This window comes from Crocodylus siamensis, chromosome 1 (assembly GCF_052110815.1).
Source record: "Crocodylus siamensis isolate JL-2025a chromosome 1, ASM5211081v1, whole genome shotgun sequence".
In the NCBI taxonomy this organism is placed as follows: Eukaryota; Metazoa; Chordata; order Crocodylia; family Crocodylidae; genus Crocodylus; species Crocodylus siamensis.
The window spans coordinates 270,885,588-270,911,807 of record NC_143395.1 but is presented as its reverse complement, the minus strand read 5'-3'; the positions used below and the strand labels follow the sequence as shown (position 1 = coordinate 270,911,807).

At 44.0% G+C, this 26,220-nt stretch overlaps 1 protein-coding gene across 1 annotated transcript in view; it reads left to right on the top strand.

Annotated features, from left to right (window-relative positions):
• The window catches only part of LOC149874480 (uncharacterized), a 59,339-nt gene extending 55,635 nt beyond the window's left edge, over positions 1 to 3,704 (top strand). The window contains exon 6 of the mRNA XM_090045272.1: positions 3,625 to 3,704. Coding sequence (XP_089901398.1) covers positions 3,625 to 3,704 — 80 coding nt within the window. The remainder of the gene's footprint in view (positions 1 to 3,624) is intronic.
• Positions 3,705 to 26,220: the final 22,516 nt, after the last annotated feature.

Below are 26,220 nucleotides of genomic sequence, written 5' to 3'. Positions count from 1 at the left end.
TTATGTCAAGGTCAGCTTGGACTACTCCCCTGTCCTCGGTGTGGATGCTTTACCACAAAGTTTGGTATCATCAGTGAACTTGGCCAGTCTGCTTTTGACTCCAATGTCCACATCATTAATGAAGAGGTTGAACAAAATAGGTCCAAGGACAGAGCCCTGAGGGACCCCACTGGTCACAGGGCACCATGACAATTGACTTGTGTCAACCACCACCCTCTGGGTCCAACCATGGACCAATTCTCCAGCCAGTGGATCATGGTGGACCAGAGGCCACAGTTGGCCAATTTTGCCAAAAGGTGATCATGGGATACCAGGTTGAAGGCTTTATTAAAGTCAAGATATATGACATCAATCTCTTCCCCCTTGTCAGGGTGATAGGTCACCTGGTTGTAAAAGGAAATGAGATTGGTCAAGCACAACTTACTTGCAACAAACCTGTGCTGGCTATTCTTCTGGATGTTGCCATTGTCCAGTCCATTAAGAATGGCCTCTTTGATAGTTTTTTTTTAAGACCTTCCCCAGGATAAAGGTCAGTCTGATGGGCCTGTAGTTTGCCAGATCTACTTTCCTCCCTTTCCTGAAGATAGGCACCACATTGGCCTTCTTCCAATCATCGGGCACTTCACTCGAAGCTCCATGCCAGGGGCTGGGCTATGATACAGGCCAGGTCCTTGAGTACTCTGGGGTGTAAATTGTCAGGGCTGGCTGACTCAAAGGTGTCCAGGCTCTCAAGCTTTTCCTTTATGTAATCAGCATTGATGGAGGGCAAGGAACCACCCTCACTCAGGTGTTCCTGTCCCGTAATGGGCAGGGGCATCCATGGGACTTGTGAAAGACCGATGCAAAGTACCCATTTAGTAAGTTGGCTTTTTCCTGGGCATCAGTCATCAGTTCTCCCTTCTGGTTTATCAGGGGTCCAATGTTGCCCTTGCTTTTCCTCCAGCTCCCCACATATCTAAAAAGAACTTTTCATTGTCCTTGATACTTGTAGCCAGTTGGAGTTCAATGGCAGCCTTGGCTTTCCTGGTTTTCTTCCTGCTGGTCCAGGCCAGTGCAGTATATTCCTCCTTGTAGGTGGATCCCATCCTCCATCCTTTGTAGGTCTGTCTTTTTAGATGCAAGAGAATGGCCACTTCCCTGGACAGCCAATGGGGCTGCTGTGCCCTCCTGCTGCCTTTCCTCCAAGATGCAATAGACTTAGCTTGCGCATCTAGGATTGCTCCCTTGAAGAGCAACCGCTCTTCTTTGATTTCCCTCCCTTTGGGGTCATGGTCCCTTAGGACCTCACCAAAAAGTCTCCTGAGTTTTTCAAAGTCAGCCCTCCTGAAGTCGAGGACCTCTGTACTGCTGACTGACTTTCATAGATTCATAGATTCATAGATTCATAGATGCTAGGGTCGGAAGGGACCTCAATAGATCATCGAGTCCGACCCCCTGCATAAGCAGGAAAGAGTGCTGGGCCTACATTACCCCAGCTAGATACACATCCAACCTTCTCTTGAATACCCCCAGGGTAGGGGAGAGCACCACCTCCCTTGGGAGCCCGTTCCAGACCTTGGCCACTCGAACTGTGAAGAAGTTCCTCCTAATATCCAATCTAAATCTGCTCTCCTCTAGCTTGTGGCCATTATTTCTTGTAACCCCCGGGGGCGCCTTGGTGAATAAATACTCACCAATTCCCTTCTGTGCCCCCCTGACGAACTTACAGGCAGCCACCAGGTCGCCTCTCAACCTTCTCTTGCGGAGGCTGAAAAGGTCCAGTTTCTCTAATCTCTCCTCGTAGGGCTTGGCCTACAGGCCCTTAACCATACGAGTGGCCCTTCTCTGGACCCTCTCCAGGTTATCCGCATCTTTCTTGAAGTGCGGCGCCCAGAATTGCACGCAGTACTCCAGCTGCAGTCTGACCAGCGCCCGATAGAGGGGAAGTATCACCTCCTTGGACCTATTTGTCATGCATCTGCTGATGCACGATAAAGTGCCATTGGCTTTTCTGATGGTTTTGTCACACTGCCGACTCATGTTCATCTTGGAGTCCACTAGGACTCCAAGATCCCTTTCCACTTCCGTGCCACCCAGCAGGTCATTTCCTAGGCTGTAGGTGTGCTGGACATTTTTCCTCCCTAGATGCAGCACTTTGCATTTCTCCTTGTTGAACTGCATTCTGTTGTTTTCTGCCCACTTGTCTAACCTGTCCAGGTCTGCTTGCAGCTGTTCCCTGCCCTCCTTGACAGCTTTTGGGAGGATGGTGAAGGTGATCAGCCCATGGTTGCTGTCACCCAGCTTCACTTTGATCATTAGGTCTCTGATTAGGTCATCCCTGGTTGCCAGGACCAAATCAAGCAGCGCTTTGCCTCTTGTTGGCCTGTAGATTTCTTGAGTCAGATAGAGCTTATTCACGCACATGAGGAAGCTATGCGACCATTCAGATTTGGCCGAGCGCTCTTCCCACAAGATGTCTGAGTAGTTGAAGTCCCCCATGACAACCATGGACCAGGAGCACGCAGCCTCAGCCAATTCCCTGGCAAAGTCCTGGTCAATCTCTTGATTCTGGGAGGGAGGTCTGTAGTAGACTCCCACCATTGTATCTCCTGTGTTGTGTTCCCTATGTATTTTAATCCAGAGGATCTCTAGTCATCCACCCTGGGTGCTTATGTCAGCGTGTAGGAATGCATAACTCTCCTTGACATAGAATGCTACACCTCCACCCCTTTTGTTCACTTGACCCTTCCTGTACAGGGTATAGCCATCTATACCTGTGGTCCAGTCATGGGTGGAGTCAAGTTCCTCCTGTTTATTTCCCAAGCTCCTGGCATTGGTGTACAGGCATGCAAGTGTCCCCTTGAGGGCCCTTGCCTTGCCTGCAGCTCTAGAGCTGGGGCAAGGGTGGGCTCCCTTAAGTGCCTTGGCCTGCTGGCTTTGGAAGCATTGCTAAGCAGGCCAGCAGGGGCAGTAGTTCCCCCCATCCCCTGGAGAGCTTAGTTTAAGAAATATTGTTCAAATAAAAGCTCTGCTTCAGCAGTATTTAGATAAAAATTTAACTACCTTAAGCACATGCTTAAGTGATTTGCAGATTCAGGACCTAAAAAAAAGTTCCAGAACTATTCCAAAATGCATTTTTCATTTAAAGAAAACTAATATTAAGTAGAAGGGCAAGGCCAGCCTTTGAACATTATAGTATCAGTTTCTGCTAAAAGCATTAGATCTTATAATTATTATATGATACCACTTTATATTACCAAAAAGAAGGCTTGATGCTTTATGGTACAAAGAGAGGGCACGTCATGACAAACTTACTGTGCCCAGAATCACCGCTCTCTAATCAAGTGCATTACCCCATATAGACTGCTTCTTAAAACAGACACAGTGTAGCTACCTTCATTTGGTATTTGGACATAATGTAGCTACCTGCATTTGGTGAGCTAATTAACTCTGTTGAATAACATTTCCAATTAGCATGCTCCCATATTAATATGCCCACCATGGCTATACCGCAGCATATTTAAGAGGCTCCCCACACAGAGCAGTATAGTATGTTTGAACATGCTATTGAAAATGGCAATTTTTCTCTGTGTATGTAGCTAGAAAGCATGATACTTCTCTGAAGAGTTCACTCTCTCTTTTCAGATGCTACATGTAACAGCAAAGAAGACAGAGGGAAGAAGGACAAAGAACAGATATTTGACCTGAATGAATTAGAAGTCTAATTGTATTCCAAAGCATTTCAGTATTAGCTTGAGTTTCAAACCTTCTTTCTACCCAGCTGAATGATCCTCTTTGTATTTCAAAACCAGAAACTCACAAAAAATTCCTTCTGGAAATTTTAAAACACTCTAACATAAACTGTCTACACATAATACACTCAAATAAAAATAAGAGCATTGCTGGTAATTTTAAAAGTAAGTTTGTTGTAAATTAGAAGGATGAATAAAAATGTGTTTTAGCAAGTACTGAGTACCTCCTTCATCCTAGAAAGTACAGTCATTTTTGTCAAATTAAGTCATTGCTACAGAGAAAGAAAAGTTCAGTTTTTGTTCTTGCAGAAACAATTTATAAAAGCTGAAGAATATCTTTGGAATCAGAAGGGTTTTTTCTGAGGAGGGGAAGAATTTAGAAAAAAAGAAGGTAACTTAATTATTCTACTTGAATGCCTTCTCCCAACTATATAACTTACACATATTACTGTTTTATATTTTAGCTTCAATGCTATACAGCCATTTAATATAATGTTGAAAGCAAGAGACTGGACAATACCTGTTCCTAGCTTTTATAGTAGGCCAGACATGAAAGAAAAGAATGCCCCAAAATGCTGAATCATATAACATGAAAAATGGACTGGTCTTTAGCCCCTTTCTTGCCTTTCTGCATTGTTTTCCTGGTGTAATGGGATGAGAAAAGCTTCCTTAAAACAACAGCTGGGGATTCACCATAGTGGGGAAAACCTTGGATTGTGTAGAGTTGGCAGGACCCTACACCCACTTCCTGAGTTCACACCAGCTCCTACGAGCTCACGTGATGGGTGGTATATTCTAGTCCAGTGCTTCCCAAACTTTTCCTTAGCATGACTCCATTTCCTCAGCATGATCTCATTTTCTCAGCATGGCTCTTCACTCTCAATCCACAGACCCTGAAACCCCAGGTGCCACTCACTCCCCACACATAGTCCCCTGCGCCCCCACCAGCAGTGCCCAAACACCTGCTGCTGCCCACCGGAGGCAGCACCTGCTGCAGCCAGAGTGGAGTGTAGAGCCTGGCTTCCCACACCCCTGCCCTGTCCCCTCCCTCATGGGCAGCACTGCTAGAGCACAGCCCATTGGGAGAGGAGGATGTAGGCTGCATGCTGCAGGCTTGGGGCTCCCTGCCATGCTGCCCTCCCACTAGGGGCTCTGTGGCCCAGTGAGCAGTACCCAGTGTGGGAGGGAGGGAGAGCCATGTTGTGCCACCATGGCTGCCAAGCTGAGTTGCTCTCTGTTCACCTGGCAGCAGCAGGGGCACAATTCCATGCTGTCACTGCTGCCATGCCTCACTTTGGTGGCCATGGTGGTGCAGCACTCCTCCTCACAATAGGTCCCACCTGCTGGACTGCAGAGGTGGCTCCTGCTCAGATCTGGTCCAGCCCGGCTGCAGCCCCACATCCTGCTGTAGGCACAGAAATCTCAGAGGGCGTGTTTATTGCAACCCCATCTGCTGATGTTGTGACCCCATTTGGGGACATGACCTACAGTTTGGCAACCACTGTTCTGCTTCCTCAAAGGATTCAGCTGTAAAACAGTACCTCCAGAAGCACTGTGGGACAATACAATTTAAAACATCTTGTAACTACTGTTATCTCTGGTGCTGCAGTAGCTTGGTCAGAAATGTACTAGCGCTGAGATTCACAAAGACGTTACAAACTTTTGAAACACTAGGGAATTTTCAGATGCTCCACAAAATTTCACAACTTCTTTCATTATCAAATGCAATTCTTCCTATGTTTAGAAAAGTGAGTTAACTATCCAACTTCAGCCATGGTAGAATTCAAATCAAATAGGAGCAGAAAACAGTACACACCATTGAAAAACCTAGTAGACCAGCCAGAACATTTGCTTAGTTAGAGTGGGTCATTTCTGGTAAATACATTATGTTGCTCAAACAGGCAGTGGGCAGTCTTGCCTGACATTTAAACTTCTTGGAGGAAAGATAGAAGAACGGTGGGAATAGTTTAAAAATGTTTTGATTAGTGAATCCATAGGATACACACATACACCCTACAAAAGAACAACAACTCAAATTGTTCCTCAAAAACTTCCAAGAAAAGGCTGTGAAAAATACTTATATAAGCCACCTCTATGGAAATGTAATGCAGGGCACAGATGAACAGTCCAGCTTCTGCCACTCAAAGTTGAAAAGAAGCATTTGAAGGCTCCGGTATTTTATCTAACCTCCTCAAGTCCCATGACCTACAGATCTCCCATGGGTTCTACATTCTTTTATTTTGCTCCTAAACTTCCACATCTTCTATGAAATCTGGCAACAGGAATCCATTATAATTCATTTACCTTTGAAGATAATCTGATTTTTGTTAAATCCATTTAGTATCAATCGAAAACCCAAGGGAAATTACCTGTATTAATATATACGACTGATACCATCTTTTTTTTTAACCAGTTGAATGTCATTTTGTCAATTTGGAAAAGACCAGTCAGACAGTGGGGTGAAAGGAGAATTTCTGTTTTACCCAAACTGGGAGTATGATGACACAGACAACGAGTGAGAAAGGCTGTTGGATAAAATTGTTAATACTTGAAGGCCCTGATTTCTCTACAAATATAAATAGTTACAGAACAAGAAATAATTCTGTTTGGTCCAGTGAGGTCTTTCATGACTACTCCACTGAATGAGACATGTCTTTATGAGTCAGACACAACAGGTATTCAATCAAATACCTTGATGCTGAAAGTTTTTGGGTACTATAGAATGAAAACAGAAATAAGCCAGAGCTCTTTAGAAGTAGGCAGTATAGACAACTGTATATTCTTGTGGTTAAGTAATCTGTGTTCAAGTCTAACACTACAGGTAAATTAACCCCAGTAATACTGGTAAAGGCTATGTGAAATGCCAGAACATTCTACTCAGGCTAGGGATGGAAAATACACATAAACCAATATAAGTAATCAGAAACTGGTTCAAATCTGTAACACAACAGAAGTTCAGTGCACATAAACTACTTTCAAAATGGCCAAAACTGGTTTAAAATAAACCTGGATGGATGTAGTATCAGACTTAACTGATTTAGGTTAAAACTTTTGTCCCAAACCCTCACAAGATTCAAGTGAACTCACAATCCCACATCATCCCCCAGGATGTTTTATACCTCTCCTGAAAACCCCACCTCACAGGGTGGGCAGGCTAGCCTTGGCCCAAGCTGTCTGCTCCAGCCCAGCAAAGAGGTGTGCTACTGCAGGCATGTGACTGCTTTTCCAGAATCAAAAGTGAATGTCTGTTCACTTGCCCATTGGCTCAACCTATATAGCCTAGACTAATCTGGAACCAACTTCCAAGCGAACTGGTGCTGGCTCCTACCCTGGGGGTCTTTAAGACAAGGCGAGATGACACTTTGCTGCGGTCGTTTGACCCCAGTACTTTTTCCTGCCAAGGCAGGGCATCAGACTTGAAGATCTGGTCAGGTCCCTTCCGACCCTACATATTATGAAATTTGTGAAGATTGAATCGATTCACAATCAGGCTTTTTTACTTTCTGTACTTAGCCCCTCTGTTCTACTGATCTTGAATCATAATTACAATGCAGTTTTTCCTGATGTTATTTTGTGAATTATTTCTCATCTTTCCTTTCTCTGATGCTTATGAATACATGTTTGATATACCATAAATATTTTTATAGCACAAGAAATTTTCATGTTGCTCTAATTCATTGCTTTTCATGACCCCAATTCTCTTTTGTGGCAAGACTCACTTGGTGCTAAGAGTGACGTGTGGGCTGTCACGGAACATGAAACTTTGATTGTCAACCTCACCTCAACCCAGCACAGGCAGCACTCTTAATTTTGTGTGCATTGTCTCTGAGAGATACTATACAAGTTGAAAATTAGCAAAGTGCAGTAGCGTATGGAAGATATTGGGAGGCATATGACTTATGGGCTTATTTTTCAGCTTTACAACATTTGTGGGTTCCCATATTCTGGAATTCTCAGCTGGCTGGCTAAGGGAAGACTTTACCATTTTGTACTACCCGAGCAGCACAGAGTAGCTGGAACAAAGGGAGAAAGACTTTAAAACTAACTTTAAAGTAGCACATGCTTTACTTCATATTTTACTACTTCAATATTTTAAAAGGACAATATCTTTGCTGTGCTGTACTATTATACACAATCCTCTTGTACTGCAGACTAATAACAAATGTCACTCACTTCACACAGGGAAATAAAGATTACAGGAAATTGTATGCCTAGTACATGTAAAATGTAATTTAAAATATAAGCATTGGAGAGAAGGCATCATATGCAAACTCCTTAAAAATAAAAGTATTTTATAAATAAAAGGTACTTAAAATATAAAGTAGTGTATATTTTTTAAATATAAAAAGCCAGCACTACCACAAGCAAAAGTGCTGGAGAAATCTGTAACAAAACTGGTAACTTTTTAAATAAATAAGAGTTACAGTCGTCAATACAAAATAAGTTTGAATATTGTGGTTCTTGGAACAACTGCGTATTTATGGCAGTCGTTCTCAACCTAGTTTGACTCAGGCCCTCTTCGTTAGAGTCAAGGCACCTCTCATAAAATACCAACTCTTAGTTTTTACTAATTTCTTGACTATAGAAAAATAATAAAACAATTCTCCTGTTGCAAAGAACTCCAAAAGCCTATGGCAGGTCAGAATGTTTTTAATGCTATGAATTCCTATTTGAAGTCATGAATTCAACTGTAGCACCCTATTGGTCAATCACTGCTCTATGGTTTACAACACCACATTAGCATACACGATAAGGAATCGATTTGGCAAGGGCTATTTTCTTCTTAGAAGGCTTATAACAATCTAATCATAAACATCATTTTAAAGATCACGTGGCATTGTACTCTTGACCAATCTGCAAAACTCTTGTTAACATAACTGAAAGCTGAATAAACACAGCATCAAACCCAAAGGTTGCATGTCATAACAAATAGCATCTGCAAAACATTTAGCACGGCACTATGTTCTACAGTGATATTATATGATTAAAGATCACAGTAAGTAGGACACACATCCTCCAACATTCCCTTTCTTGAGCTATTGACTATGTTCCAGAAGAATGCCACAGGCTCTTGTGACATAGGTTACCTGTGTTATTTGAAGAATCCCATTATGAAGCAATAGTTTTGCTGCAGACCCTGTGTGAAATTTCAGCTCATCCTCCTCTCCACTGATGTGAAATTCTACAGTTTAGGATTCTCAACTCAGAACGCACTGCTTCTATTCAGTACCCAATTTGTCTGACTCTAGGCTATGTCAAAGGTAAAGCTGAGTTCAATGCAGGGGGAGAAACTTCTCTGAAGACAGTTGCCTCCTGGATTAATGAGGGCTTTAAAGGCCCTTGATATCAATGAAGTATCTATTTATTTATCTCTGTGCTTAGTCTTTAAGTCTGCCAACATATTTCCCAAATGAGTTAGTTATTCAGGGCAAGGTCTCTAAGTATACATCATTAAGCTTCCACATTTTCCCCTTTCCTGGCACAGAAAGTTCTGCTTGGGACATACCTCTAAAATACATTTCTCCTGTTTTCCTTCTTTCCCTTATCATTCTGCTAATGGTGAAAAAGCTTTTTAAAGGAAGAAGTCCACATGCCATGGATAAGGGGTAGCTTGAAAGAAGACACAGAGACAGTTAAGGGAAGAAACAAACATACAGTGTGCTGCAAACGACATAGCTAGTACAGACAAGGAGATGGGGGACAGTGTAGAAAGCAGAATAACACGCTTAGAAACATTATTAACAGTAATATTTTCTCAGTAAAGTCTCTTGTGCAGAGCATATTTCACATACCATATGACAGCTTGATGCAGTATATTATCTAATTAATAGTATGCATTACATACAACAGGAGTAAATCAGCAGAAATGCATTAATCTGCTTTGTACACAGCAAGAATCTGGTTCACTAATTCTAAATCTACTTTCTGCGAAGGTTATGACATTTGCTTCCAATTAACCTTTTTAGTCTCTTTGGTTTGTGGAGTTTTAATAGTATGTTTTATGTTTTTACAGTATACAATGAACAGTAGCAGCAGGTACTTTTATAGAGCTGACCAAAAGAGATCACCATGCAATTTTCTTGGCCTATACAAATGAACTGAATCACTACAGGAAAAGGTCATTTAGAAAAAAAATCAAGCACTATTAATCCGGGTAATAGGTGGTTAGCCATGCTAGTCTGAGGACAAGCAGAAGGCAGAAGAGGGAAAAACCTAGAATCTGGTTCAGAGAGGCATAATTTTTATAGGCAACAAACTATGCCATATACTAGGAATGGAACACAAAGACTATGGTTTCTTTAACTGTGTTTTCTAAAGCTTTTTCCCTCCATTTCTTTACCAGATTCAGGGATTCATGCCTTTGTGTATGAAATTTTTCATCTTTCCTTGGATTTTGCTGTTGTTTTTTCTCACGTTCTTGTTTACAGGAATTCCAAATAGTTTCATGAATATCTGGATATTTCATGGGAGGCTGTGATTTGTAAGTACATCCAGATGTCAAGGCTGGAAAATTGCCTTGCCTGTCTTCAGAACAGGTATGAACGTTCCCAGGCTCGCTTTCAGCTTGACATTCTTTCCCTCTGAGAATACTTTAACTTAATTCTATGATTTCCAGTGAGATGACAAAATTCAATTTAATACTTTTACTTCTGAAATTATACTGAGATTAAAGCAAAGCTCTGTTTATTGCACTGTTCAGAAAGGGCATCTTACAGTATTTTATTATATCATTTCATTTTTTTAGTACATACTATTTTTTAAAGTAAGTACAGCAAACAGCAAAACAAGAGTTACTGGATTTGCTTTGACAAAGGTTGTGAAAACTGTATTACAAGATATATATTCCCTTTTAGTCTGAGTACTATTTCTTTCTTTCTTTCACTCATTCATATCTTTTTCTTATAGCTCTCAGTTCTAAGTGTTGCCTGCTCTGGGGGAGGAGAACAACTTTAAAAAAAGTAATGGCATGAAGTCAGTATGTTGAGTTCTCTGTTTCTGTCTTCTTTCATTCTTTTCCCCTGATATTTCTGAGTGAAGCAATATCATCATGGAGATGCCAGCCAAAACTGAAATATTATGCTTGTTCTCTGGTGTTTTGTGACTTATACCAAATGTATTCCCTGCCTGTGCACTTTTACTCCTGATTCATGACGCATTGCCACACTATGATGTCTGACAAAAGAGTTCCTTTAGTGAACTTTTTTATCCCTCTTTTTCTTTCCTTAAACTCTGAGAGGCATTGTGCTTTAATAATGTTAGTGCAAATGTAAAATGTAAATTAAAGGTCCGGACCTAGTCCCTCTTCCAGCCAATTTACACTATTCCATTAAATTAGGGAAGCACTAAACTCCACATGTGTCTGTTTCTGGGGACTTTCTTTACATTTTAGGATTCAAGTATCAAAATTACTTCTATGCTGTCCTTCCTGCAGACACATGGAAAATATGTGTAGGTAAAGGGATACAGCATAGCGTTCTAAAGTTTTGGGTATTCTTTACTGTCATGATGACCCTGTGAGCAACCAGTATATATAAAAGAGGTCTCATGCTATTCTAATTTAGGATGAGGTATGCACTCCAAGTCCAGGCAGTCCAGAATTGGAAATGCATTCAAAGGTATCTCAAAATATCCTTCTGCCACAACACAAATTTTGCTGTGTGCTCACTGGCTATAGGTGAATATAAGGACTAGCCGCTTAAACTTAGTTATAAAGGGCTGTAAAATGTATTTTTAATGCAAAGCAAAATATCCTAAATGAACATAAGGGAAACACATCTATTACCTACATATGAATAAGACTAAAACAACATTTCTTTTTTTATTGATAGTAGAATGAAATATGCAGATCAAAGAGCAGGACATGCAGCATTTATAGAAATATAGCAGCTCAATAGCTCAGCTATGGTCTGCTGCCACAATATATGGCTAAACGGTTAATTCCAATGAAACTGAATATACTTTGAAATTAGGCAGCTCTCCCAACAGCTACTGTGAACCATTACAGATATTTACCAACCCAAATAGCAAATTTCATTGTGTATAACAACCCCCCCCAATCCTTTATTCTAAGAAAAGCAGCTACTTTCTAAAAAACAAGGTTTAACTGAAACAGCAATAGAACGGGACAAAACCCCACAATATACATGCTCAGTAAGAAAATCATGTTGTGGGTATTTTATTTTTGTAAATGATGTTGGTTTGACTTGTGAAATAGAAATACCTACTTATGAAAATGAAAAATCACTGCTCCTTTTCTAAAAGTAAGCCCTACAAATATTGCAAGTACAGTATTTTGTATGTTTTTGGGGTATATAACTAAGGCAAGAGTCAGTAAAAGAAGGCTAAGCTACCCCAGGATACCATGGGGCAAGCACACACACCTGGACAGTTCGCACAGAACTACAGCAGGTGACATGATGTAGATCACAGCTTTACAGTAACTTGTCCCTTTTCACTGCTATAGCACCAATGGGATCATACAGATACAGCTTGGCTAACAAGAGTCCTACAGTTAACAGTGAGGATCTAAACCAGGGATGGGCAAAATATGGCCCACGGGTCACATCCAGCCTGCCAGCTGATTGGATTTGGCCTGCAGGCAGGCACCCACCAGCTGCCCCGATGTGCTCTGCATGGGGCCCAAGTCCTGCCTGCTCCAGCCTGGGGCAGTGCCTGCTGTGCTCTCAGCCTTCCCTGCCAAAGAGAGTCAGCCCTGGCCAGCAGGCACAGCTTCTGGGCAGGGCTGCTGCCACCATTGCTCAGAGAACTTCTGGGCTGCTTCAGCTTTCAATGACTCCTCTTCCTGTTCCTGCTGCTGTGCTCTGGGCAGTAGGTAGGAAGGGGATGCTGCATCATTGAGGGAAGTAGGGCTCTGCCTGCAGCTCACTCTGGTCCTGCTTGTGCATGGCTGGGTAGGGAAGCATGTAGACGTGGGATGGTAAAGGATCTCAGTGGCTCAGAAAGCCCCACCGGGTAGGCATAGGACAGGCAGGTGAGAGGGGAGCAGCAGCAGCAGCAGAAGCCAGCATGGGCTTGGTTCAGCCCTTCTGGGCAGGCATGGGACAGGCAGGTAGGGTGGAAGTAGCACCAGCAGCCAGCATGAGCTTGGTGCAGCCCTGCTGGGCAGGTGTGGGACAGAGACCAAGGGTGCCAGGCTCAGCTCCTTGTCCTTCACTCCCCTCTCCTAGCAGCTCTTCTTGTTATTCACTAGCATCAGCTGCTGTCCTTCCCTTTGCAGTACTCTGCAAATTAGGCAGGCAGTGCCAATCTCCCTTCCTTTCCCCCTGCCTGTGGAGGGGCTGGGATCAGCCACCTCACAAAGCGTGGGCAGGGAGCAAGCCAGGTGGGGAAAGGGGAAAAGTGGGTGAGAAGCCACCCACATGCACACACCCAACCCACCCTAACCCCAATCACACCCCACATATGTACCCACATCCCCACAAACACCCCACCATCACCACATGCACGCCCAACACTGTCCCACTATACCCACCATGTACACCCCATATGCATCCTACAGACCCACCCCCACAATACTCACACCTCCCATACACCCCACCCCCACCATACCCACACACACCCAAACCTCAACCATAACCCTCACCCCTACCCCCTACCACCATACCCATACATACATCCCATACCCATACACATCCATACTTATACCCACACCCCCTCACACACACCACCCCGCCACCATACCCACCCACACTTCCAACACACCCCACCCACACATCCCACAGCCCTCCACACATGGATCCCTCTACCTACCCCATACCCCCACACACAACAGTTTTACACACTCCACCCCACAACTCAACCAAACTCATAACTATCACATGAATATCACAGCAATACTGTCTTTATGTTACACTGTTTGAGAGAAACCCTTACATTTAGTACTAGTTGTCTGGGTAGAACATTCTCCTTTGACAGGGTAAGATAAAAATACAGCCTACTACCTCTAAAGCAGGTATTGCTGCATGTCTAGTTTATTATTTAGCACCTATCACCATACTATCTATGCAAAAAATGTACTTGCCAAAATAATAAAGTTTAAAAAAGGTGTTATAGTGTATAATTGATTATACTTTAGAAGATCAGCTTCAGATGCTCCTTTTTAGTGTGTTGTCACTGTGAGTCAGAAGAGAATCACTTCTAAAATGGGTTGGCCAAATTTGTGTGAACTGAAATTGCTGAAGTGTAGATCCACAAAAGCTAGTATGCAGCTACTTAAGTATGTATATACCTAAATAGGAGTTAAGCACCTGAATTCCTAAAGGTCAAATTGTACTAAAATTTTAAAATGATTCTTCATTAGGACAGCTAGATGCCAGAGGGACATCTTGCTTGTTATTAATCAATGAAACTCCTTTATAAGTACTGTGGCTTTCTTCTAACCCCCAAAAGAAGCATAAAAATAGCACTCCAGATGTGGCCTCCGTAGTGCTGAGTAGAGGATAGTGGTGACATGTAGAGGGTGCAGGGGTGGGGGGTGCACGTGCACCCCTTGAGAGAACTGCTGCACCCCCTGACAGGCAGCATTCCCTACTTAGGCAATGGGCAGGGGAGGCAGGTGGGAGTGCTGGTGCCCTCCCTGAGAGCACCAGCCAGGGAGTGGGGTGCCAGGAGAAGTACTGTTGGCAATTTTGGGTGCATCCCTGGCTTTTCCAGGCATGTTCCCCCCCCCCCCCCACGGTCAGTGTGATCAGCCAAAGGGCCCTCCTCCCCACCCCCCTAGTTGCTGACTGTCCACTGGTGGGGAGCAAGTTCCTCCCCTGACTCAGGAGGCATCAGTGGCCCATGGTAGAGGGGAATAATCACTTCCCTTTATCTGCTGGAAATACTCCTACCAATGCAGCCCAGTATGTCATTAACCTTCTTCTCAACAAGGGCACACAATTGGCTCGTACTCAGCAAATTGTCCACTGTAACCCTCAGCTCCTTTTCTGCAGAGCTGCTCCCCAGCCAGTCATCTTCCAGCCTGTACCAGTGCATGGGATTATTCCATCCTAAATGCAAGACTCTGCACTCATCCTTATTGAACCTCATGAGATTCCTTGTGGTCCAATCCTCCAATTAATCTAGGTGTCTCTGAATCTTAACCCTATTCTTCAACATATTTACTACTCTCCCACCCACCCCTCCCACCTTAGTGTCATCTGCAAACTTGCTGAGGCACCCTATGCCATCTTCCAAGTCGTTGATCAAGATATTGAACAAAACTGGACCCAGACTGACCCCTGGGGCATACCACTTGATACTTCCTGCCAACTAGACATTGAGCAATTGATTACTAACTGCTGAGCCTGATGCCCCAGTCAGTTTTCTATCTATCTTACAGTGTATTCATCCAGCCCATACTTCTTTAGTTTGCCTATGAGAATGTTGTGGCAGACCATATCAAAAGCCTTGATAAAATCAAGGTATACCACATCCACTGGTCTCCCCATGTCCACAGAGCCAGTCATCTCATCATAGAAGGCAATCAAGTTGGTCAGACATGACTTGCCCTTGAGGAAAACAGACCTTATGAAGAGAGGTTGAGAGCCGTGGGACTCTTCAGCCTGGAAAAACACAGGCTCAGAGGTGATTTGGTGGCTGCCTACAAGTTTATCAAGGGTGCTCACCAGGATCTTGGGGAATGTCTGTTCACCAGAGCACCCCAAGGGATGACGAGATCAGTTACAAACTCCTCCATGACATGTTTCAGGGTGGACACAAGGAAGAACTCCTTTACTATCCCAGCCCCCAAGGTCTGGAATAGACTGCTGCCGGAGGTGGTTCAAGCACCTACTTCGAATGCCTTCAAGAGCAAATTGGATGCTTATCTTGCTGGGATCCTATGATCCCTGCTGACTTCCAGCCTCTGAGGCAGGGGGCTGGACTCGATGATCTTCTGAGGTCCCTTCCAGCCCTAATGTCTATGAAATCTATTATTCCATGCTGACTGTTCCTAATCACCTTTTCCACCATGTGCTTAGAAATGGATTCCTTGAGGAACTGCTGCATGATTTTTCCAGGGACTGAGGTAAGGCTGAGGTTGACACAAGTAAACCCCACTTAGTGCTCTTAATTGGTTCCTGAAAAACCAACCATTAAGCAACATGAACATTAAGTGAAACCAAAAGTATTTGACGATCCAAGATGGTGACCGTGAGTGGTATAACAAAACTTGCTGAGCGCTAAGTGAAATCAGGTATCAATTCAAAATGAGCGTTATAGCAAAATAGTGCTCAGTGAAACAGTGTTAAATGGGAGATGGCTGTAGTTTCCTGGATCCTCCTTTTTCCCTTTCTTAAATACAGGCACTATAGTTGAACTTTTCAAATCATCCTGGACCTCTCCCAATTGCCATGAGTTTTCAAAGATGACGGCTAGTAGCTCTGCAATCACATCAGTCAATTCCATCAGCACCCTCAGGTGCATCCCATCTAACCCCACAGACTTTTATATGTTCAGCTTCTCTAAATAGTTCCTAACCTGCTCTTTTGCCACTGTTGGCTGCTCACCTCCAGAAGACTGAGGTAAAAAAGGCATTGAGCACTTCAGCCTTTTGTGCATCCTCTGTCACTAGGTTGCCTCCCCCATTCAGTAAGGGACCCACATTTTCCCTGATCCTCCTCTTGTTACTGACATACTTGTAGAAACCCTTCTTGTTACCCTTCATACACCTTGCCAGCTGTAACTCCAATTGCACTTTGGCCTTCCTGACTTCATGCTGCATAGCCAAGCAATAATTTTATGCTCCCCCTGACCTGTTTGTCCAAGTTTCCACTTACAAGCTTCTTTTTTGTGATTTAGTTTACTGAAGAGTCATGTAAGCCAAGCCATATTTGCTAGTCTTCCTGCATATTGGGATGGTTTGTTCCTGGACTCTCAGTAAGGCTTCTTTAAAGTACAGCCAGCTTTGTTGGACTCCTCTTCCCCTCAGACTGGCTTCCCTTGGGAACCTGCCCACCAGTTTTTTGAGCGAGTCAAAGTCTGCTTTTATGAAGTCTAGGGTCCTTACTCTTCTGCTCTCTGTCCTTCCTTTCCTCAGAATCCTTAACTCAATCATCTCATGATCACTGCTGCCCAAGTTGCCATCTAGTAGTACATTCTCCACCAATTTTTCCCTGTTTATGAGCAGCAGAACAAGAAGAGCATGACCCCTAGTTGCCTGCTCCAGCACTTGTACCAGAAAGTTGTCCCAACACTCTTCAAAAGCTTCGTGGATTGCCTGCACACTGCTGTATTGCCCTCCCAGCAGACGTAAGAATGATTGAAATCCTCCATGAGAACCAGTGCCTGGGATTGGAAAACTTCTGCTGTCCATTTGAAGAAAGCCTCATCTACTACATAGTCCTGGTCTGGTGGTCTATAGAAGACCCCCACCACATCACTCTTGTTGCTCTTTCCTCTGACCCTAACCCAGAGACTCCAGTTTCATACTGGAGTTCTGAGCAATCATATGGCTCTTTTATATAAAGTGCAACTCCTTTTCTCCCCTGCCTGTCCTTCCTGAATAGTTTGTATGTATCCATGACAGTGCTTCAACCATGAGAGCTATCTTACCAAGGCCAAATAAAGTGGGAGGATGACTTCCCGAGTCTTGTTTGAGTCAGAAGATGCAGGCCAGAGTTCTGTTCACTTTTCTGGCTGTGGGGACACATCGGTGGCTCATGTTCATCTTGTGGTCAATCATGACCCCCAAGTCTTTTTCGGACACAGTGCTAGCTAATGTACCACTGCCAAGCCTATAAGTGTGGTGTGGGTTCTTTCTCCCTAGGTTGAGCACCCTGCATTTCTTGGCATTGAATGCCATCAGGTTTTGATCTGCATGCTTTGTAAGCCTGTTAAGGTTGGCCTAGATTGCCAGCCTATCCTCTAGGGTGGTTGCACTTCCCCATAGTTTGGTGTCATCAGCAAACTTAGCCAGTACACTTGTAACACCCGAGTCCAGATTATTTATAAACACATCAAAGAGTACAGGTCTGAGAATTGAGCTCTGGGGGACATCACTGGTTGATTTGGTTCCATCAGCTATCACTCTCTGGGTCCATCCATGGTGCCAGTTCCCCAGTCATTGGACCATGAAATTGTCTAGGCTGCAATTCCCCAAATTTTCCATGAGAACATCATGGGACACTTGGGTCAAAGGATTTCTTGAATTCCAAGAATAGGATATCCACCTCTTCTCCTCTGTCCAGATGATGCATCACTTGGTCATAGAAGGAGATCAGGTTGGTCAGACAAGATCTACCTGCCACAAAGCCACGTTATCTATGTCTCAGAATATTACCTTCTGTTAGGATGTTGGTAATGGTTTCCTTAATGATTTTTTCCAGGATCTTTCCAAGGACTGAGGTCAAGCTAATTGGCCTGTCGTTCCTTGGATCTTCCCTTCTCCTTTTCTTGAAGATAGGCACCATATTGGCCCTCTTCCAATTGTCAGGCACCTTGCCCAAGCACCATGAGTTCTTGAATATCCTTGCCAAAGGCTGTGCTCTAATGTCAGTTAGTTTCTTTAGCACTCTTGGGTGCATTCCATCTGGCAGGTTGATTTGTGGATGCCCAGCCTCTTAAGATGTTCCCTTACAAGATCAGTGGTAATGGTGGGTGCAGATTCACTCTTCCCTTGGTGCCTTTTGTCAGGCAGGGTGATCCCGTTGGGCTGATGGAAGGCCTTTAAGAGGAGACTAGACAAGCACCTAGCTGAGGTCATCTGAGCTCAGTGCTCTTTCCTGCCCAGGGCAGGGAGTTGGGACTTGATGATCTACTTGCTCTCTTCTGACTCTAAAAATCTATTGGGTCTCATTTAATTGATTTAATCTCACTTATACTTCATACCTCACTATACATAGGACTTGAAGTGAAATTGTAAAAAAAAAAAAATTATTTACTGGGTGCTGAGTTACTCTTAAAATTACTGACACTTCACTGAGATGCTTAAATGGGAGCTGAGGCTCTTTTGAAAACTTGGGTTCTTATCCTCTACTCATTTGTTTTCTTTAGTGTTTCTTTTCTGTAGGAGGTTCCATACCTACAGATATTGATGAACTGTGATGATTACATTTCTTCTGGACCAGAATTTTGTCTACTTGATTCACATATTTGTGAGAGTAAGGACAATATTGCATCTGGTATCATTCCCAGAAGCAGTGACTCTGGAAAATGGCATATTTGAAAATGACATTACTTCACAGTGCCATCATATCAGCATTTCTCCATTGTCTCTCCATGATGAAACTTAAATAGAATGAAACACTGGCAGATGCCCACAAAAAGAAAAGGGTAATTAAATAGTATCCCCTTTTTCCTTCTGCTCCTCCCTGTACTCTAATTCAGAAGAAGGCATTTTGTATCACACTCCACCTAATATATTATAAAAATGTTGGATGTTTAAACAGGAAAAAAATGAATGCCCTTCCCTCAGCCATGGTATTTTTTTTACAAAGATTGGTGATGCAGCTGAATGGTGACTCAGCCACTGACAAATTATCCCTGTCAGCTTCAGTGCATAAAAAGATCCTTTGCTAAAAAGTATGATATGTACAAGCTAATATGGGTTTTCCAGCTAAAATACATACATATCTTTTTATCTTTTTAAACCTAAGCATGTCAAAATCTCAATGCATTTCAAGGAGGAAATGAGCTGAATAGTAGAGCCACAACAGAGAGTGAGGAAGTGCAAAGTAGTCATTGTACATAAGATAGTACCTATGAGTTACATATCAGTTGAATGCATCTTTTGGGAAGATGAAACATTTATATATTAGTATTAAATTTAAGGAGGGAAAGGACTACCTAGTAGTTATAACACTGGTCTGGAGTTCAACAAGAGACTAAGATGCAATTCCTTGCTCCTCCTCTCCCATTTTGAGAAGTTCTATTCCTAGATGTGCAGACCCATGTGCTTGGACAAACTATGTAATGCATGGACTAGCAATAAGATATCAGAGAAAAAGAAAAAGTGTCAGAGTTCCTGTTTAGGAACAGGAAGCACTGTGCAGCAGACCACATGGTAACATGACACCATAATACTTTTATAACAGGACCCTCAGTGTCTCAGATTTGGTCCCTCCTCCTTCCTTAAGACTCAGCCAATCAAAATGAAGTTCAGGACAAGCACAGTTTCATTTGGACACTGATAGTTTAATTTAGTATTTGGAATTCTGTGGGGAGATCAATTGGATTACAAGGATCAAAGTGAAAAAATGTATTCTAATAACTTTCTGCTCATGACCTGTTGTTGGTTTGGAGTCTAGCAAATCAGTTGTAAGGCCTTTATAGAAAGATACATTTGTGAAGCTCTATACTAATGTGGTTAGACTGTGTCTGATATCAGACAAGCTTTCAAATGCATGGTATTATTCATTTGAATGCCTCGTTCAAAAGCTTGTCTAACTCTAACCCAACTATTCAGTTGTGTCAATAAAAGTTATCAACCTAAAAAATCCTTGCCTCTTGAATGTTCCTATGGAAATATTTTGTTTGAATGAAATACATTTTCTGACACGAAATGCTTCAAAATATTTATTTTTTATAAACTATAGTAATGAACTTGTATGTCTTACAGGAAATTACATAAGTTAAACTGATTTTACCTCAGGCTTTCTGAATCTTTGTACCTAGCCCATACAGATTATTTTATACACCCACCCACACACACATAATATATATATATATATATATATATATATATAAAAATAATCTGTGTGTATATGTATACACACACACACATACACACACACATGAATACATACATACATATATGTTCATACTGTGTTGTAAAATTTCTCTCAGCAGTTAGCAAATGGAAAACATAAGGTTCTCTCTCTTCCTCTTTTACCTCCCCCCTCACCTCCGCTACTACCCTCACCTCCTCTTTACGAACATAAACAATGGACATTAAGGCCATACCCATAGGGAAAAAAAAAGAGAAGTGCATGTGGTGGCAGTGTGAGCCATTCAAGAGCAGAGCTGGGCTGTGGTTACTGGCCAGGCTCTGTGCAGCAGAACTGCCAGTGCTGCAGCTGTGGGGTGCCCCCAAGACCCCTTGTAAGGCTACTGTGGCCAGTCCAGTGCTGGTCCCAGCCTTCCCTAACCCAACCAGGGCAACTTGCTTTGTGCCAGAATGCACATGGCACAGTTGTTCCCTGGGGACAACTAGCAGCAGCACAAGGTGCACCACTGCTAGTAGTCCCCAGGGAACCAAACATCCACATGATGTATGAACATGGCCTAATATGGCATTTACCAAAATTCCAGCCTGGGAAGTATTACAGAACCATAGAATTGCAGGGACTGCAAACAGGGTAAGTAGTCTGCAGGCAGTTGCTGAGTGCAAGAGGAGGAAGGGGGAGAGAAGCTAAGCACTAGGCACCAGATCCTGCCCAAGGAAGGTAAGTGATCCAGCTTCCTGTGCCTTTGGTTTGCAGAGTGTTTGTTTTGTGGGCTGTGTATGTTTGGGGCATGTGCTCTGAGAAGCTGGGAGTATTGCTGACTGAACCTGACAGAAGCCCTAACTAGGGGGTAGAGCCAGTCCAGGCCCAGCAGGGTTTAAAAGAGGACTCCTCAAGTGACCAGGGAACCAGCAAACAGGGCTTCAAACAGGGTAAGCCATCTTGGGTAAGGCAGTTTCCAGGCCAGTTCCTAAGCCAGTTCGTGCCCTCCACTCCCCCCCTCACCCCCAACTTTTAGAGGGGCAATACTTCAGCTTGGAATGAGGAAGCAGAAAATGGGCCAATGAGAAGTAAACAGGCCAGTTCCAGGTGAGTTCACTAGGGAAGGTCTGCTTTGAAGAAAAGCAGTAAGAGAGAGATAAGGCAGATTAAGAGATCCAGGGAAATGGCTGAAGGATGTCACAATGCCAGAGCCACTGCCACTACCTCTGCTTGCACCTCTGAGACTTCTGTCCAGGCAGGACTGCCCACCATTGATGCTTCCACTCAGGTCCAGGTTTGGCTCTGTGCGGATTGTAGCTTGCAGGTCCTTTCAGTGGGGGCCAGGTTGGGGAATGCCTGCAGTGTAAGTGGTGCCTCCTGGTGGTGTATTTCAGGGAACAGGCAAGAGAACTACAGGAGGAGGTGGTGAGGCTCTGAAGCATACTCTGCCATGAGGCATTCATTGATTTGATTCTGGAAGAGCCCTCTGGGATTGTAGAGGAAGAAATGCCAGATGTAGCTCTACAGAAAAGAAAGGAAATGGAAGCCGGAGGGGTGGAAGCTGGAGGCATGAGACTTCTGGCAGCAAACAGAAATCTTCACCTCTACCTGAACTCATTCATCCGGAGACCACTGGCAGCAGTGATCATGAGATGATTGCATTAAGGATCCTGAGGAAAGGAAGGATGGAGAACTGCAGAGTAGGGATCCTGGACTTCAGAAAAGCAGACTTTGACTTGCTTAGGGAACTAATGGACAGCGTTCCATGGGAAGCCAGTTTGAGGGGGAGAGGAGTCCAGGAGAGCTGTCTGTACTTCAAAGAAACCTTACTGAAACTGCAGAAACAAACCATCCTGATGCTTAGGAAGACTAGCAAGTATAGCAGAACATCAACTTGGCTTAGCAGGGAACTCCTCAGGAAGCTAAATCACAAAAAAGAATCTTATAAAAGGTGGAAACTTAGACAAACAACTAAGGAAGAGTATAAGATCATTACTTGGGCATGAAGGGATGCAGTCAGGAAGGCCACAGCACTATTGGAGTTACAGCTAGCAAGGGATGTAAAGTGTAACAAGAAGGGTTTCTACAAGTATGTCAGTAACAAGAGGAGGATCAGGGAAAGTGTGGATCCCTTACTGAATGGGGGAGGCAACCTAGTGACAGAGGATGCACAAAAGGCTGAAGTTATCAATGCCTTTTTCAGTTCAGTCTTCACAGACAAGGTCAGCTCCCAGACAACTGCAGCAGGCAGCACAGTTTGGGGAGCATGTGAGCAGCCATCAGTGGTGAAAGAACAGGTAAGGGATTATTTAGAAAAGCTGAACGTATAGAAGTCCATGGGACCAGATGGGATGCATCCTGAGGGTGCTGAAAGAGTTGGCTGCTGTGATTGCAGAGGTACTGGCTACTTCTTTGAAAATTCATGGCAATAAGGAGAGGTCCTGGATGATTTGAAAAGGGCAAACATAGTGCCCATTTTTAAGAAAGGAAAAAGGAGAATTCAGGGAACTACAGACCAGTCAGCCTCCCTCAGTCCCTGGAAAAACCATGGAACAGATCCTCAAGGAAGCAATTTCTAAGCACCTGGAGGAGAAGGTGACTAGGACGTGTCAGCATGGATTCACCAAGGGCAAGTCATGTCTCAACAATCTGATTGCCTTCTATGATGAGATGACTGGGATGTGGATGAGGATGTGGGGAGACTGGTGGCTGTGGTATACCTTGATTTTACCGAAGCTTTTGATATGGTCTTTCGCAACATTCTTGCAGGTAAATTATGGAAGTACAGGCTGGATGAATGGATTGTAATGTGGACAGAAAACTGGCTGGGTCATTGGGCTCAGAGAGTAGTAATCAATCGTTTGATGTCTTCTTGGCAGCTGGTATCAAGTGGTGTGCCCCAGGGGTTGGTCCTGGGACTAGTTCTGTTCAATGTCTTCATCAATGACCTAGAAGATGGCATAGAGTGAACCCTCAGCAAGTTGGCAGATGACACCAAGCTAGAGGAATAGTGATACGCTGGAGAGTAGATCTAGGATTCAGAATGACCTAGACAAATTGGAGGATTGGGCAAAAGAAGTATCATAAGGTTCAGCAAGGACAAGTGCAAAGTCCTGTATTTAACACAGAACAATACCATGCACCAGTACAGGCTGGTGGCTGACTGGCTGGTCAGCAACTCTGCAGAAAAGGAGCTGGGGGTTACAGTGAACAATAAGCTGAATACGAGTCAACAGTGTGCCCTTGTTGCCAAGAAGGCTAATGGCATACTGGGCTGCATCAGTAGAAGTGTTACTAGGATGTCAAGGTAAGTGATTATTCCCTTTGATTCAGCACTGGGGAGGCCACATATGGAGTACTGTGTTTGGTTTTGGACCCTACACTACAGAAAGGATGTGGACAAAATGGAGAGTCCAGTGGAGGGCAACAAAACTGGTTCAGGGGCTGGGGTACATGTCTTCTGAGGACAGGCTGAGGGAGCTGGGCTTATTTAGTTTAGACAAAAGAAGACTGAGAGGGGATTTAATAGAAGCCTTCAACTACCTGAAGAGGGGTTCGAAAGAGGATGGAGCTAGACTGTTCTCAGTGGTGGCAGATGACAGAACAAAGAGCAATGGTCTCAAGTTGCAGCAACTAAATTTCAGGTTAGATATTAGAAAGAGTTTTCTCACTGGGAGGGTAGTAAAACACTGGAACAGTTTACCCAGAGAAGTTGTGGAATCTCCATCCTTGGAGGCTTTTAAGACCCGGCTAGACAAAGTTTTGGCAGGGATGATCTAGTTGGGGATGCTCCTACCTTGAGCAGGGGTGTGGACTAGATGATGTCCTGAGGTCACTTCCAACCCTAATCGTCTATGATTCTATGATTTTATCACCATTGTTGTGGAGTGAAAGGCCCCTGGATGACATCAGTATAATTGTGGGATCAGGATATGGCAACTTTTATCTCTAATCTGGAAAATACATATGTCCTGCCATACCACACATGCACTGCAGGACATGAGCCTTTGGGATCCAGGATAAAATGTGTCAGATGCAGGCAGGAAGATGTTCAAATGGTGCTGTGGGAAGCACAGTACCAGAGACCAGTTTCTGATACTGTGCTTCCTGTGGCACCCTTTCCACCTGCCAACATGCATAATGGGTATCCTATGGGTCATGTCATCCTGCTGAAAACTACCCAGTGCTGCCCCATATAGGGCTTCACTGTACCACTGTCGACCTGCACATGCATAGGGAGACCATCAAAGAAGAAGTCCTCATGCTCTGACTTCTAATGTCTCCTCATTCCCAGCTGCTAGTGTAGTGGACTCCGGGTATAGACATCTGGCCATCAGGGACGTCCTCATATCTGCTGTTAAACTCAAAGCCAGACAGGCAGACAGCACCAGGCTTCATGGGAGGGTCTTTCCCTGCCACAGATTCCATTTAAGGCAAGACAAAACCCAGTGAGACAAGGGCAAGCTCCCAGGCCTGATGCTTACATATTGGTCTGCCTCCTGTCTACTGGGCAAACTGCCTACCTTGCTCTTCTGCCATACCTTGTTGTAATTTAATTATTATGTTAATAAGGCAGGAGGCTACCCTTTGAGTGTTGTAATGGGCGGTACAGACACGCTCCAACCTCCTTTTACATATGTGCCATGCCTTGCAGATGTCTCACTGTTTGTTACAACTCCAGTTCAAAACCAGGTCAAACTGAGGACACTGCTGGTCTCTCACATGCTGCCCTCTTGGGCTGCACACACACTGCCCTGCTCTCACCGGGGCCTCTGACACTCCACCTGCTGCCACCAGGCTTCTTTCATACATGCCCCCTTTGGGCCTCAATCATCCTGCTCTGCTCCTTTGAGCAGCTCCCTTGGCCATCAGGCTTTTCTCCTCTCTCTTTGGCCAGCTCTTGTGCAGCCTTTTGGGTCCCTTGACCCTCATCTGAACTAGGCTGGGTGATTATCCAGCTATGGGCCAACTTCACCACCTAGCCCCTCACATTGCCTCTTTCCCAGGCCACTACTTCAGCCCTATGCTGGGGCCTGGGGTCTTTTACCCCTACAGGCTCAGGCACTCCTCTCTAAGCAGACCTGGCCCCATTCCACCCTGTCTCTAAGACCCAGGGTTTTATACTCCTACAGGCTCAGGTGTTCTCTCTGAGCTGTCCTGGCCCCACTCCACCCTTTCTCTAGGGCACAGGGTCTTACACACCTTAGGGCTTAGGTGCCTCTTGATAGGTGGGCCTGGACCCACTACTCCCCTCCAGTAACCCACCAAATAATGGGGCTGGGACTACTCAGGCACCCCGACCTGCTTTTCACTGGGAAGGTTAGCAGTTTTGGTATTTACATGGGGCTGCCAGCAGTCCCACCAGGTCTCCCTTCCCCTGCAGGGTAAAGTTTCAGGTCATGCCCGGAACCAGGGTCCTCCACCTTCCCCATAACCCCTTCCCTTACCTCTGAGGTGTTCCTGGAGCAGTAGCTCAGCAGGGTGATGTTCCTCCCATCCTGCCAGACAGCAGACTGCTTCCACTAAAGTTGCTCCATCACACCCAGCCACAAGAATGTTCCATATATAATATAGTCTGCCTGACTTCATGCACTATACTGTGCTACTCAGCTCTGTCAAGAAGATTTGTTGTTAACTGACATGAGATGCATAGTCAAATTAAAAGTATACCGTACATGCATGATCTGATTGAGATAAGTAGTTTTGCATGTGCATTGAAGATTTCTATATGCAGTTCAACAACCTACATCAAAACATTTTTATTTTAGGAAAGTTATTATGTTTCATTTATATTTAAAATGGTGAAATGAAATGTTTTAGTAGTTCCAGATTCAGTTTTT